The sequence below is a fragment of the Carassius gibelio genome, chromosome B18 (genome assembly GCF_023724105.1).
Source record: "Carassius gibelio isolate Cgi1373 ecotype wild population from Czech Republic chromosome B18, carGib1.2-hapl.c, whole genome shotgun sequence".
Taxonomy (NCBI): domain Eukaryota; kingdom Metazoa; phylum Chordata; class Actinopteri; order Cypriniformes; family Cyprinidae; genus Carassius; species Carassius gibelio.
Window position 1 is genome coordinate 5,654,595 of NC_068413.1, and position 16,092 is coordinate 5,670,686.

General features: G+C 36.2%; 1 protein-coding gene across 1 annotated transcript; it reads left to right on the forward strand.

The window, feature by feature from the left end:
• Positions 1 to 299: 299 nt before the first annotated feature.
• LOC127977705 (protein arginine N-methyltransferase 8-B) lies at positions 300 to 16,018 on the forward strand. Its single transcript, XM_052582718.1, has 10 exons — positions 300 to 1,039; positions 4,869 to 5,108; positions 6,785 to 6,940; positions 10,490 to 10,553; positions 11,083 to 11,225; positions 11,328 to 11,415; positions 12,149 to 12,264; positions 14,391 to 14,541; positions 15,236 to 15,357; positions 15,872 to 16,018. The coding sequence occupies exons 1-10, from the start codon at positions 971 to 973 to the stop codon at positions 15,953 to 15,955; spliced, it is 1,233 nt and encodes a 410-aa protein (XP_052438678.1). The 5' UTR covers positions 300 to 970; the 3' UTR covers positions 15,956 to 16,018.
• The last annotated feature ends 74 nt before the right edge of the window (positions 16,019 to 16,092 follow it).

Genomic DNA, 16,092 nt, shown 5'->3' on the forward strand with positions numbered 1-16,092 from the left:
ATATATATATATATATATATGTATATATATATATATATATATATATAAAGCTATTTCAGAATATCGACGTGTCTGGAGTTTTCAGCTTAGGTGATTGTAAACATTTTAACAATGTCTCGAGAGAGCTTAATCTAAATAAATTAAAAGCGATAGAGAAACAGAACACAAACTGATAAACAACTCCTGAGGTGTTTATTTTCCGCTTATTTGAGTCGACGATAATTTGTGTACTGATTGAAGTTTCCCGTGTGTGGGGGCAGCACTGGAACCTGCTCAGCTCCTCATCACATTCAGCCGGTCAGAGGATGGAGGCGAGGTGAAAGCACACCTCATTGGCTCCCGCTGCTCCATTTAAAGGAATCCAACTGGTTTGTCCTTTAAGATCCTTCAGCATCTCGAGAGAGGAACTTTACCTTCGCTATTTTCTGAAAGGGAGAATACATTTGGGGAGATCCGGAGCGTGGAGCAACGTCTTTGAGCCACTTTTATATAGGCTACAGCCTACGTATGAGAATCTCATCAATGATCGACGAACGATTTCATAGCAGCAAAAAAGCCATATTTCTTGGCTCACTGAAATACTATAGAGAGATTTCTGTGGTGCACAAAAGTGACTTTATTCCATATCCAAAGGACGGAGATATGAATGATTTACACTTTTATTGACCGGCTGATCTAATATTACTAAAGTCATGGAACGATGGGGCGCTTTTTTGTAAGTACATAATATTTTACCCACGATATGGAGAGTTCGCCATGCACTCCTTTGGGAACCGCTGCTGTTGGTAACTTTTATACCATGGATTCAGGAGGGCTTTCAACAAGTTTTAGGGCTCGTTTATCTTCTGGAACATGATTCGAATTAATTCTGAGATTTTGTGAGGTAATTACGCGAAGGCTGCAGGATTTCTGAAGACGTTTGAATAGGTTTTTTTTGTCATTTATTTATCGCACGATCTCGTCAGCTCTTATGGGAATTAAACACTCCTCCCGCTGTTTGCTCCTCAGGAGAAAAATGGCGGACACGGAAAGCACTGAGGTAAGCGACGTGGATTAACATGTCAAATATAAATACACTTAAATGTGTTCTTATCATTTTGAGTTACGAAGCCTCAATAGTTCACATTTTCCGTTTAAAAGTAACTCTGCGTTTGAGGTTTTGAGTTTCGTCGTGTTTATAACAGCGTACGAACCTATTACACTGAACTCTGCAGTTGGTCAATGTGTTTAAACGAACGAACTTCTATTTTTCGCTGGTCAATTTGTTTGATGTTTCTCTCGCGCAAAGCAAATTGCTGTTCCATGCCTGGCCAGCACACTTCACATGTCATTACATTTTTATGAAATGTAAACCTATAATAAAGTGCTAAATATCAACAGTATTTGTATTTTGTCAATTTTGGTCCTAAAGGAAAGAGCAGAAGCGGCGTTCTGTTATGGTTACCTTTGCAGGTGCACGCGACTTCTTTTCTTAAGCGTTTACTGGTAATATAAGTAAATGTAAATTTGTATTTTATTTTATTTTTATTTTCCACTGGCAACAAGTCAGACAAACTGAAATAAATCTGGCTTATCTGGTAACCAAAGGTTAATAGGTTCAATTTCTGCAAAGGTTAATGCAGTGAGTAAAACACACAATCTCAATTCCGCTCCAAAGGAAGGCCCTACTGCTCCTGTAAAAAGTGCACTGTCTATGAGACACTTTACTAGCGTAAGGCAAATTACTAATTAGTGATTGATTGTAATTAGTGTCTTGAGCAAAGCTGCTAATGTTCTGTGATCGTTGGTGCAGGGTTTGCGGAGTCTGGTCGCTGTCCTTGGTGCTGCACCTGCGTCGGGGAGAGCAGCTGTTTTAGAAGGAACTTATTTGAAATAGTTTTTTTCTTTCTTTTAAACATCTTTCATATGAAATCCATATCAAAATATAGAACATTTATTGCAGTTTAAAACAGTAGGCTATAAATCATGAAACATCCAAACGAATAGCCTGAAATAATTTTTGGTTAAAAAATGACCTTCATTATAGCTGAATCTTGCTTGAACATATCCCAGTGTCGACTACTTATTGATGCATCCGAGTGCCCATATCAGTGTGAGGCCAGAGTTTTAGCGGAGGGCAGTGAGTGCATTTACAGCTGTGCAGAAAGCTGAATATCTGAGTCATCATCCACATAGTTGGCTGGTGGTTTAAATATCAGGACTACCAAGGAGTGGAAACAATGCATGGGAAGGAAAGGTTACTGAGGTTGCAATTTGGCCCTGCCACTGAGCTAAACACTTTGATGAATTCCACTTTCATTAGTGGCCTTGAACTTTATGCAATACTCAGTGAGGGATTAGCCAGCTGGAATGTACTGACATAGTCACGAAAGCATGAAATCTAATCCATGTTCATTAAAGTATGAAGAAAATGGCCTTATATAAGGATGCTTTTGTTATAAGTTCCTCGAAGTTCAGCGCAGCAGTAGGTTAGCGTATAATGTCAAGGGATCTTTAAAACCCTGTGATGGATCCTGCCTGACCTCTGATACCTCTCCCAAAATAGCAAGTACACTGAAGACTGCTCTGCACTACAGCTGCTAGTCTGTCAAAGTCTACCACAGAGAGAAGATGGAACTACTATCTTGAGAATAAAGGTTCCAAAAGGGGTTTTCACAGTAATGAGTAATGCCATAGAATTACCACTTTTGTGCAATGGAAAGTTTAAAAATGTTAAAGGTTCCTTATGGAACCATGATGGCAATTAAGAACAATTTTTAAGAGTGTAGGCTTTAAATGAAACTCATGTTTGACAAACATAAATAGTGATGATAGTCAAAAATGAAATACCATGGATGACTATTGAGTAATCAAATATTTTGTAATGCTATGGTATGTATGTCTTACGTAAAATATTTACAAATACCTGATAAGTTTGCAAACCCACTCATATATGAAATAAACCTGAATGTTTGGGTTTCAAAGGTATAAAGCTTACAGTAGGGGATCTTGCTCGAGAAAACACCACTTAGCTCGGAAATGCACACTGGCAGTTGCAGCTTTATTAGATGATGCCCAGCCAAAGCAGAGAGGCCTGCCCATAAATCTGTAAAATTCATAAGAGCTGTTCTGAACACATTAATGATTTAGATATGCAATGCAAAACAACTCAAACTCTTAAGTTGTTCCTTGTCATAAACCTACACTAGAAAAAAAAAACCGCTGGCAGTTCTATTTGTGAAAGGTTCCCAAGAGCACCTATTTTTCCTCTCACGCACGTCAATCCAGTTATGTCATGAAAAAAACTATTAGAGTTCTCAAAAGCATGGTTGAAAGGTGGAGTGTTGCCGAAATGTGCCATTTGTTGAGGTTAAAAATAGAACGTGAATGAGATTTGTTAGCTGACTGGAGGGGCAAGGACATGTGTTCCTCCTCCCATCATTCTAATAGATGCAATCCGAACACCTTTACGCCTCTTGATACAGCTGCTCTTCCCCTCTGCTGACACTCATTATTTTAAATCCCCTGAGCCGAGAGGCTAAGCACACACCCTCCCACAGGCAAATATAGGTACACTTATGCAAATACAAAAACAGCCACACATATCTTCAGTATTACAAAATTGCAAAACAGCATATGAGATATGTAGGATATACTGTAAGGGCCAAACATGAAGAGTTGTGTGCTTTTATAGTAGAAAATTGTTATAGATTAGAGGTTTTCAAACTTAAAATAACCATGATCTGCCCATTTAGACTTTTAACTAACGCCAGGAGTCTTAATATTAAAAAAAGATGTATTTTATAATATGTAACTTTTATTATATAAGACTATATAATGAATAACACACACACACACACACACACACACATATATATACATACATACATTTTTTTTAAAGATTTAAATCTGTATTTGTCAAAGCTTTTAGTGGCTAATGGCACTTTCATACTCATTTGGTGTCTACAGTGTGGGATAATGGCTTATTAGTATTTTCTCTGTGAGGTAGAGGAATAGCCAAGCTTCTCTGCAGGATGTAGATGTGCTAATCAGAGTCCGAGAGGCTCACCATATGTACTGTAATGCTTGTCTTAAGTCATTTTCACGCCAGTCTAACTGTCCTGTGCTCCCTTTGCTCATAGGGCACAAACTGCCTCTGCCAGGTCTTGGAATTGTTATAGACATTTTGGGAAGGCTCTCCTGACATCATAACAGTTTTTAAACAGCACTGAATATAGTGTCATTATTTTGCTTTTTGAAGGATCATGGACCACATTAATCTGTCATAGTTTGGGTGATATCATTAAGAACAGTCCAGGTCAATAAAAAAAATAATAATAATAAATTGTCAATTAAAAAAGAACAATACAACAAAAATATGTTCTGTAATATAATAAATAATATATTAATACATTACATTTAAATAAAACAGTGACTCTAAGAAATATTTGGACACTTAAAAATCTGAATGTTATTGCATTAGAAACATGTCAAACCTTACGGCATTTAAAAAAAAGTGTTATACCTTTTCTTAATTTCAACTCAAAATTTTGAGAAAAAAAAATATATATATATATTTACTAATTACCATGTTCATGTTTTTTTAGTCCATGGTAGAAAAATGTGTATTATGTATGTATGTATCATGTATGCATGTATTGCATTATAGGTGTCAAGTTTCTTAGTTTGCTACTTTGTTAGACATTAAAAATTTTCATGGATGGTTTAAGTGTCACAATTTTTTTAGTGCTTCTGTATTGCTTTAATTATTTTTTACCACCATTTTTTTATTATTAATTACCACACTGATAATTTTTGTTTATTTTGGGGTAAATAAATTAGCACTTCTTTGTCAGATTCACCTGTTGAACCTTTTTCCCCCTTTTTAGCAACAGCCCCTGAGTGCCGCCCCATCCCAGTCGGTCCAGCCATCTCCTCTACCCAAACCAGTGTCATCGGTCCATAATTCCCAGAGGCCCACACACCCTTCCCACGCACCTCACACCCCTCACTCAGCCAGCTTACCCAGCTGCCCCGGCAGAGGAAAGATGGCCAAGTTCCTCAACCCCGATGAGATGACCTCCAGGGATTACTATTTTGACTCATACGCCCATTTCGGCATTCATGAGGTATGTGCACATCAGAGCAACGGATGCTTGCATTTAAAAGACATGCTGAGACGTGAGATGTATAAGTACTCATGGTAATCGACATCAGTCATGTTGATGTATGCCGGGAGTTATGTATAATGCAGAATATGCAGAGAAATGGAGCAGGAGCGAGAAGGGGGGGGGGGGGGGGGGGTGTCATTGAATTATAGGATGAGAGAGCAGGGAGAACAGGAGGTTCAGGCGAGACCTGCAAGATTAATTTTGTTCAGACTCATTTTTAGTATATAGGTCAGATATTTTTCCCTTCCTTCATCTCAATGTGACAGAGAGGCATAGACCCAAAAAGCTGCATAGATCTGAGCAGACGTGCTGTAATGGTGACAGCAAGCTTTTTTACATTCTCACAGGTTGTCAGAGATCCATGTAGTAGTCTTATTTCGTTTTTTTGTACAGTAATGCTAATAATAGCCATGGTTGTGAATCAGGACCAGACTAATATACTGTATGTTTTTATGGTACTACAAAAAAACAAGACAATACCATAATGCTTTTTAGTATAAGGGTTTTTAAACACACTTATAATGACCTAATGTCACCTAGACAGGCATATTACTAGGTATTGAATTTTTATTGATTATAGATGTCATAATCGCATTGTTTTATTAACCCTGTATACAGTATGTAAAACAATGAGATCTTTAAAACAGTATAGCAGACTATTTACGTAAAATGCACATACAGTAAATATCAGTTTCACTCTATATCTACAAATGATATGTCTCAGTAAGATGATATTTATAGTAAATGTTAATTTAGGCCTAAGAAATGTGTGTGCATCACATGAAACAGAAGTTGGCTGTTGGCTGTGGCTGTGTTTTAAAACTGAATGGTATGGTAAGATACTGTACCAAGATATGTCCATGCCCAAAACGGTGAAGGGTGAAGGGGTTAAGGGTGAAGACTGAATAAGTCATTGGGTGTGTTTCAAATCAAAGTGAGCTGCCTACCTAGACAACATTTTAAATGCTCTTTACAAAAAAAGATCTAGCTAACCCATGCTGCAGTGATGTATCAATGCCATGGTATTTTTATATACTGTATACACCATGCTAATGAGTTATTACCATATTAATACACACTGAAAACAAATGGTGTAGGATTTACTAAACAATTTCAACTCAGAAATTGATAAATTGTAAATAAAATAAACAGGAAGCAGAACATTGAATTAAACTGAAATAGTATTTTCTTGTAAAACCTACTTGGCACTCAGAGCTACTATGTATATTGTATATATATAACTAGCATACTGGCTGTTTATTGGTACTTATAAAGCACATAATAATGCCTTATTCTGCATGGCTGTATTTTAGATCCATTAAATCTGTAAAGATATTTCACTCAAAAATATAAATTCTGTCATAATACTTACCCTCGTGTCGTTCCAAACCTGTAAGATCTTTGTTCATTTTCGGAACACAAATAAAGATATTTTTGATGAAATCCGAGAGCTTTCTGACCCTGCATAGACAGCAACACAACCGACACATTCAAGGCCCAGAAAGGTAGAAAAGACATTGTTAAAATAGTCCATGTGACATCAGTGATTCAACCGTAATTTTTGAATGGTTAATAGTGAAAATTGGACCTTAAAATATCACCGTGTGTATATATTTTTGTGCATGAATGTACAGGAAATGCTTAAAGACGAAGTGAGGACGTTGACATACAGGAACTCCATGTACCATAACAAACACATCTTCAAGGACAAGATCGTGCTGGACGTGGGGAGTGGTACTGGCATCCTCTCCATGTTTGCTGCCAAGGCCGGAGCCAAGCACGTGTATGGGGTAAGAGGGCGGCCCTCCTTATGCCTAAAACAGCATGAGCCTGTAGCCTCCTACCCTGCTGGAACCATTCGCACAGCTCAAAATAGCATCATGTGTGGCAGTCGCACCAAGAGCTTTTGAAGGTGTAAACGCATAATCCTCTTTTGTAGAGAAATATGATGTCATATTACCACCTACTTATTTCATAATAAGGATCATAAATATAAGTTCAAAGCGGTTCAATACAGGAAAATGGCCTGCTTAAAATCCATAACAACATGATATTCTAGTCTTTTAAGTCTCTGTATATTATTGCAAACACATGTATGTTAATATAACTCATTAATCATTCAGTATTCATTATATATCAGTCAATGTTAGATAATTAATTTTGCATGCTCATTTCATCGTTTTTATATTTATATCACCTTTACCATCATAATGTAATGCAATTAAAGTTAATCAAGTCAAATTAGTCAGTTTTATATATGTGGTGATTTATACATCAGATTTACAGTCAATAGTAATATCAATAGTATAAATGTTATAAAAGTTAAGTTTATATTCCTTTTTTTCATTTGTACAGATTTTATTTCTTAGTTTTTAATGTATTAAAAAAATACTGTATTATTTTAAAACAATTCTGGAGTATTTTAAGACGATTTATCTGTTAAATGATTTTGAGTATAAAAATAATGACCAGCATATCATTATCAGCACACACACACACACACACACACACACAATCAAGACACAACCACACCAGCACTATAGCACTAACACCACCATAGAATTTTTTTTTTTTTTTTTCAGCGGCCCCTTCTGTTTTTCTGTATTGCAATACCTTCGATTCAATTCTATTTTCTCTTTCTCACTTCCTGTCCTGTCCATTAAACTCTCTTCCCTTCAATGCATTCCTCCCCAGTGGTTAGTGAAGGTTCTTAGCGGGCAGCCTTTATTGGCTGTGCTGATATATCAGACTCTAACACACTACATTGTGAGGCTGTGGTAATTGGCTCTTTGGATAAAACTGAGAAAGAGACAGTGGAAAAAGCAGTAAAGGTCAGAAAGGCCACATTGACCATGTGGTGCTTGTTTTGCACTTTCGCTTCGAGAACTAAAGCCAAAGCTTGTTAAGCCAAGTTAGAGTACGAGCAGAGAGAGAAAATGTGTCCTGGAAACCCTTTGGGAAAGAATGTTCTGAGAGCTTTTCTCGGTTTTTGGAGGAGAGTGAACTTTGTCGGGAAGTTGAGCCGCGTGCGGGTGTCAGTCTGAGCCGCGGTCTCTGCTGTAATTGAGCTGATATGATTTGCACCTCGCTGCTCTTATCCAGTTGCACTGTGATAATGAACAATTCTCTGAATGGCTTCATCATATTTAAATGCCAGAGAGCGCAAACTCTCCTCAGTGTCTATGTTACAGTGCTCATCACAAACTCAAAAATACCACTTGCTCAGAATTGCAATGCAGAATATAAATGAGATTATTACATTTTCTGAGGAAAATTTTGAGTGAAGCTAGCCAGCTCAAAATTCTCTGACACAATATTCTGGCCTTTATATCCACCTTATTTTTAACGCATGAACAGACTCTGCCATGTTTAAACATGAATTGTGTCAGGGTTTTAGTTGTTTAGTTATTTTAGATATACAAAAACAGTCCATTATGCAGCAAACTGGTATTTGTTGCACTATGAAAATGGATGGATTTAAAATACTGTCTGTGGCTGGCTTTTGTCTGATCAGTGCTCAGCACAACAGCGGCCTGTTTTTTTTTGTTCATTATAGGTCATGGAAATTCAGCTTTTAGTCAGTGAAGGTCAGGGAATTTGACATTTGGCTTAGAGTAGTTTTTTTTATAATTAATAATACATTTTGCATAACTTTAAAAATAGAGCATGGCATTAGCAGAGCCAAAATCATGGATTTTAACTCCTAGTAAATATATAAACTTATAAAATGTATAGCATAAAATACAATATAACCTGCTTCTGGTAACGGTGTCTGCCAAATTCATAATGGAAATGTAAAATATTAATGGCTTACTAATAGCTCACGACTTTGTGGACATTCATGATGTTTGAGACTAGATTATTAATTGTTTTCACATGTAACTTGCACCTATAACGTGGTCAATATCATAAATTAATTTTGACTCATTCCTTAGTTTGCAAATTCTTTTTAAAGTAATGCATTTACACGAGAAGTGTATATGACTTTAATTTTGTGGCTGTATTACTTATCTATACAAAAGTTTTCTAAATTATCTTTTTTTTATATTGCAGTTTTTAATTGCTGTTTTAAGTGGATGCACTCATGGTTATGTTACCAGCATAATTTTGTTTCATTGGATACAGTCCTTTTGTTATGTCCTACACATACCATGTAAAACTTAGTTGATTTTCTTAAATTTGTCTTGACATGAGAACACAAAGGAAATTAGCACAGTAAGTTACCTTTTTGATTGAGCTGCTTGATTGAAACATGTTCTTTTAAAATGAAAACACAGTTAAGCCAAGTTTTTTTTTATTTTTAACCAGAAATCTGATACAATGGTGCTAAATCAAAATGGTGTCAAGTCACACTAAATTGTTTAAATAAAAAAGGAACACGAAAAATCAATTTGAGTACATTAACATATAATTCTGCAATCCCATGACTGTAATTTTGAAAGAGTATCTATTTTAACATTTGTACTAATACAAAGACTCCTTTGTAAGTGCATTACTTTGAACAGTTTTACAAACTGAAGCAAGTCCATTAATGTTTAGCAAAATATTTCTGAATGAACAAAGCTTGCTAGTAGCTGTTGAGCTATTTAAATGAATATTTCCACCCAAATAACCCAAACTGTAAATGAAAGAATGAGATAAAATCATCATGTTTAAAGTTGTCTTCTTCGCAAAGTTTTGTCCTTGATCTCTGTTCACCGCAGCTCAGGCCCAGGCACTTTCCTCTCGCCTTGATCATGTACATCAAGCACTTTTCTTCTGAGATTGGAAATGTGCTGACTGTGTTATGGGCTTCTCCGATTACTTTTAAACTTAATGCTGACCCACTGCAGTACGTGAGTTTTTTCCAGAAACAGGTGGGCCTGCAATGTAGGTTCTGATCGTTTGTCAGTTGAAGCGAAGCTGACTGATTCTTTGTTCTCCACTGGAGTTGACGGCGATGGCTATGGACACTAACGATGGCTGGGAAAAAAACAAAGGGACGTCATGAGGCAGAGGGATCAGTGCTGTCTGGAATCAGCCTCTCACTTATACAGCTGACGGCTTTCTACTTAATCTCTCCTCTTCCCTTTAGCCTCAGGCCACTGGCAGCCCCGTTACTCTGTGTGCTCATTTACGTATATTGCTGTCTGACAACGGGACAGGAATCTGGTTTATGAATGCGAAATAGTTAATAATTCTTCAAAACAATATTTTATTCATCAAAGATTCAAATCACACTAATTGTACTAATCAGAGGATATAAGGCTAGAGAAGGTAATACGAGGTCTACCAGCTATAACAGAATCAACAAACTAGAAAGTTTAAATCTTCATGTTACTCTGTTTTGTTTTTCTCAGATTGAATGCTCAAGTATATCAGAATACTCTGAGAAAATCATCAAGGCCAATCACCTGGACAGTGGTAAGCAGATATGAAATGTGTAGATATTGTATAATTAGTTTCTGTGTAGTTCGCTTGCTCGTGTGGGTGTGTGAGAAAAAGAGAATGACAAATAGGAGGAGACACCCCCCCCCCCCTCTCTCTCTCTCTCTCTCTCTATATATATATATATATATATATATAAACATATTTTTATTAGTACAATGGCTGCCCAGTGTGATTATTCATAGTCATAAAAACATGTCAAAGGTCAAATGAAACATTTCTCTTTCTGTATGTTTTCAGTTAGCCTTAAGTTAGCCAGAAAACAGCATATTTCTAATATTAAAGCTCTTCCTATTAGCTTGAACAAGACTTTGCTATAAAATGATGCTTCATTTTTGATCAGGCGTTTAGACCACTGCAGTATAAAGCTGGTGCTGCAATCTTAGCTGGAGTCTCTCTGACACGCACGCAAGCTTTGACCCACATCTTTTAACTGGCCTTAAAAATTCAAAGAGTAGAAAGGATCTGTCAAGTGTCTCTGTGCCCTTATTTGTCTGTGTTCCAGTTATAACCATCTTTAAAGGGAAAGTGGAAGAGACAGAGCTGCCGGTAGATCAGGTGGACATTATCATCTCAGAGTGGATGGGTTATTGCCTTTTTTATGAGTCCATGCTCAACACAGTCATCTACGCCAGAGATAAATGGCTGGTCAGTGTTTACGTGTGTACAGATCGTTCATGTGAGTGTGTGTACTTTATATACAGCCAGTGTCTCTACAGAATGAACAAACATACTGCTTTTTATCTTTAGAAACCTGGAGGTCTGATGTTCCCAGACAGGGCTGCTCTATATGTGGTGGCCATTGAAGACAGACAGTACAAGGACTTCAAGATTCACTGTGAGTCCCAAAATACCGTATTTTCCGGACTATAAGTCACACTTTTTTCATAGTTTGGCTGGTCCTGCGACTTATAGCCAGGTGCGACTTATTTATCAAAATTAATTTGACATGAACCGAGAGAAATGAACCGAGAGAAAACATTACCGTCTACAGCCGCGAGAGGGCGCTCTACGCTGCTCAGTGCTCCTGTAGTCTACCACTGAAGACACAGAGCGCCCTCTCGTGGCTGTAGACGGTAATGTTTTATCTTGGTTCATGGTTCTAAATAAATGCGACTAATAATCCAGTGCGACTTATATGTTTTTTTCCTCATCATGACGTTATTTTTGGACTGATGCGACTTAAGTCACTCAGGTGTGACTTATAGTCCAAAAAATACGGTACGCACACAGAAACATCCAGTATTATAAAGGAGGGTTTTATCTATCCAAATACACTCATGTTTACACATTTCTAAGCTGATACAATAAAATAGATCTATAATACTGCAAATAATTTGGTTAGATCTAATGAGATTTAACTTTTACAGTGTAAAAGTGTAAAAGAGAAAACTGACAATAGGACAGTTTATGCTAATGCCTTCTAATCTCCAATGCATGTACTATCATTCACTATGCATGTGGATTTGAATGAATTTTTAGACATGTAATTAAGTGCTTATTTTTACATACTTGTAGAGTATTTTATTTGGGGCCTTCATCAAAAATCTAATGATTTTATGTGTGAGCAGGGTGGGAGAACGTTTATGGTTTTGACATGACCTGCATCAGGAACGTAGCTATGAAAGAACCACTGGTGGACATCGTGGACTCAAAACAAGTGGTATCCAATGCCTGCCTGATCAAGGTCAGCCATTAAAACACTTCACAGAAGTCGTGTTTCTCACCATACGTGTGCTAGATGAGAAGCTGAAGTGAGATCCACAGAGAATACAGCAGCATTAGTATGTAAGCGATCATTAGCTGTATCACCGAGTGTGACAGTTACATAATGATCCGTTGAAATGCAATTTCATTTCATTATAAACCACTGGAGAAGGTGCTGATGAGATGATTATTGGTTGAATCGGATTCATCAAGCCTGGAAATTTAATGGCTCCACAGATGGACTGTGAAATACATCTGCAAGCCTCTAATTTTAACTGCGGAAAGATAATATGAAAAAATATATTTGAAACAAAAGGCTTTTTCAGCTTTTTACAGATATAAAGTAGCTGCTCTGTCACTACTTATCCATAACTTTGATGTAAATCAGAGAAGAGTTTGATATGTAGAAGTCTAGTCATTTGAGAATTTTGCACGTCTGTACAAATATAGATAAACACATATAGTGGGCCTTTTTTAAGCTACTTAATATATATTGCATTAAATAACAATGTCAAACCATAATCTATAATCAAATAATGATAGCTATATCAAAAAACTAACTAGCAATTTGTCTAGTTAACTTTAACTAAGGATGCACCAGTCTTAAAAATCTGAATATTATTTTCACATTATTATGGGAAAACATTAAAAATGCAAAAGTAAAATCAAACATTTTAAATGCTACAACAAGTAAAAAAGAAAAGCTATCTGAAATATAATGCAATGAAATTTTAGGTGCCACTTGGAGTCATTCCTTATTGTACTGATTGATACTCAGTGTCCTGAACTGACCTTAGAGGAAATTATATCGTGATATTTCAGCCTATTCGACTTATTTTAAAGATCAGATCTGCTCAATGAAGCAGAGCTGGGACATAATGGATGAAGGCACTTAAATTAAGTGGTGAATGGAAGTGTGACACACACACACACACACACACTGTTGGTTTGTTTGATATAGTGATTAATGCTATGTCAAACTTTGAGCTTTATAACTTAATGTAAAGTAGATTGGACACATTTACAAATGGGAGACTTGATGTCTAATGGAAAGTGAGGGTGAGAGGAATATAAAACCACAGAGAAATACAGAAAGGTTTGCACTTAAATAAGTTTACTGTTGTTTTTTCAGGCAAGTATATCAGCGGTGGAGGCAGGGCTCAGTTTACTGTCTGGAAATGATGGAGTTTGAAACAGCTGTCTGAACGTACTGATCCAAGAGCAGTAATAGTATCCTAACATGATTATTGAGATGCTAGCAGTACAGTATGACATTTTAGAAGAAGAGATAGAGATCAAGCTTGATGCTGAACTTTTTTACTCTCTCCCGCAGTAAAGATAAATTACTAAAGAGATCTCTTTAATGTTTCACGTTTCTCCTGGACAACTCTGAGATTAAATGGAGAATTCCACACACTGTGTTCAGAAGATACTAAAGTCGCCAATGAAGAGTCAAAGATCTCAAAATGAACTTCAACATTTCTCATTCAATTCCTCCAAGACCAAATGACCAGAGACTATCCATATCAGTTTTATAGCTCTATGGTCTTACCATATTTTAGCAACTGTCTCATAAGAAATGTTAGCAGAAAATTCTAAGACATAATCGCTAATTAAAGAAATAGTTTGAAAAACTGTGAAAAACATACCTACTCTCAGGTCATCCGAGATGTAGATGAGTTGATTGATCATTGGAACAGATTTGGAAGAATTTAGCATTACATCACTTATTCACCAATGGATGCTTTGTAGTGAATGGGTGCCGTTAGAATGAGAGTCCAAACAGCTGATAAAAACAAATCTAGAATGAATCCACAATTTTTTAATGTTTCCAGCTAAAATATGAGTGCTCTATTAAAAATATTGCTTTCTCAAGATAAAATCATCTTGTCTGAATCAGGAGAGAAATATGCACAGATCAAACACCATTTCCAAGCGAAAACAACACCGTTTTAAACAAATATACCAGTGGATTTTGATGTGAGAGGACAACCGGGGTCCACGATTTTGGCTAAAATATTCCTTTAAAAGAAACCCAGCTGAGAATGCCATCAAGTTCCTCAGGCCATGAAATAACAACTTTAAGCTTTACTCATCTTTTCACAGGAAGTGGACATCTACACAGTGAAGCCAGAGGAACTGTCCTTCACCTCCTCGTTCTGTCTGCAGATCCAGAGGAATGATTATGTCCACGCTCTGGTCACCTACTTCAATATCGAATTCACCAAGTGTCATAAAAAGACCGGCTTCTCCACAGGTGTAGTGTTTTATACTTCTCTAGGTTCTGCAGCTTGGATCACAGTACTCTGTGGTTGATGTTTGCCCTCTAGTGGCTCAGGTTTGACACAGCACTTCCAAAGGCATTAAACCAAAATAGGCAACAAGAAAATGGATTTCTAAAATGAAAACCAGCTACATACATACAGTGATCTGAGGGCTCTGTTAACTTCTATTGCCCTTTGAGGTTGCTCAGTCAGCACAGGCGTTTCCTCATGGGTAGAAGCACAAGTGTTCTTTTGTTTGGCAAGAAAATTAGAACTCATACTTCGGGTCCTTATTTTCTCTCTAATTCACACACATAGCGTTTGCTTTTTTTTTGGCAGCAGTCTTAAAAGAAATACAGGCAATGTCAGCATTTTTTTTATCTTGTATAGTCTTATGTCTATTTAAAAAAAAAAATAAAATAAATATAACAAAGACAGGATGATCATGACTGTAATATTGATCAGCTCACTGTAGTTCATCCTTATTGCATGGCTGCTTCTGAAATAATGATTTACTTTGACATGAAATATAGATTTAGATATTAAAGGATAAATTATGAGCATGGAGTGTTCAGTAGAGGTCATTATATTTGACTTCAGAATCCAACATCTGATCAATCAGAATCAAGCGTTTCATAGAGCAGCGTCACAATGTGTTTAATATTTAATATATTTTCTCTATTGTAGCACCAGATTCCCCGTACACACATTGGAAGCAGACAGTGTTTTATCTGGAGGAATATTTGACTGTGAAAAGAGGAGAGGAGATAGTCGGAACTGTCAGCATGAAGCCAAACGAGAAGAACGCAGTAAGAACCTACTTAATTAATACAAAAGGAAACATAAAGTAAAATATGCTTTCAAGACACATTTTATATTTTATTTTATTTTAAATAGTTAGTTAATATAAGTATAGCCAAAAATATGTTTTCCATGATGCTCAATATTTATTATTATTATTATATATATATATATATATATATATATATATATATATATATATATATGTGTGTGTGTGTGTGTGTATATATATATATATATATATATATATATATATATATATATATATATATATATATATATATATATATATATATATGTTTAGAATTTGGCTGTAATGTTATAAAAGTATTTTTAATTCATACACACAGAATAAACTTATTACTTAAAAAAAAAATAATAATAATAATAATAATGCCCCCAAAGTTTTGAATGATAAGATGTATAATATAAAATTGTATAATTCAATGCAACTTTCTTATATAGTTTTTTTTATTATATTATAATTAAAATGCAGTTTAACTTTCTTGTTTGTCTTTCCAGCGTGATCTGGACTTCAGCTTTGAGCTGGATTTTAAAGGTCAGCTCTGTGAGGCTGCTATCGCTCATGACTATAAGATGCGCTAAGTATCCAGCAGTGGCGAGAGACGGTTTGTGACAGTACTCAGAGAAGCAGAGGCAGGGGCCGCTCCAGATCACAGCTACAGCCCTGCTGCTGGGAAGAGACAGAGACAGAGAGTAAGACCAGCACAGAAGTTGCTATC

Bases quoted from the DNA above. Each gene is read 5' to 3' on its own strand.
- LOC127977705 (XM_052582718.1), top strand. From the start codon at position 971: ATGGGAATTAAACACTCCTCCCGCTGTTTGCTCCTCAGGAGAAAAATG. The intron at 6,941-10,489 runs GTAAGAGGGCGG...TGTTTTTCTCAG, and splicing joins GAGCCAAGCACGTGTATGGG to ATTGAATGCTCAAGTATATC. The intron at 11,416-12,148 runs GTGAGTCCCAAA...ATGTGTGAGCAG, and splicing joins CAAGGACTTCAAGATTCACT to GGTGGGAGAACGTTTATGGT.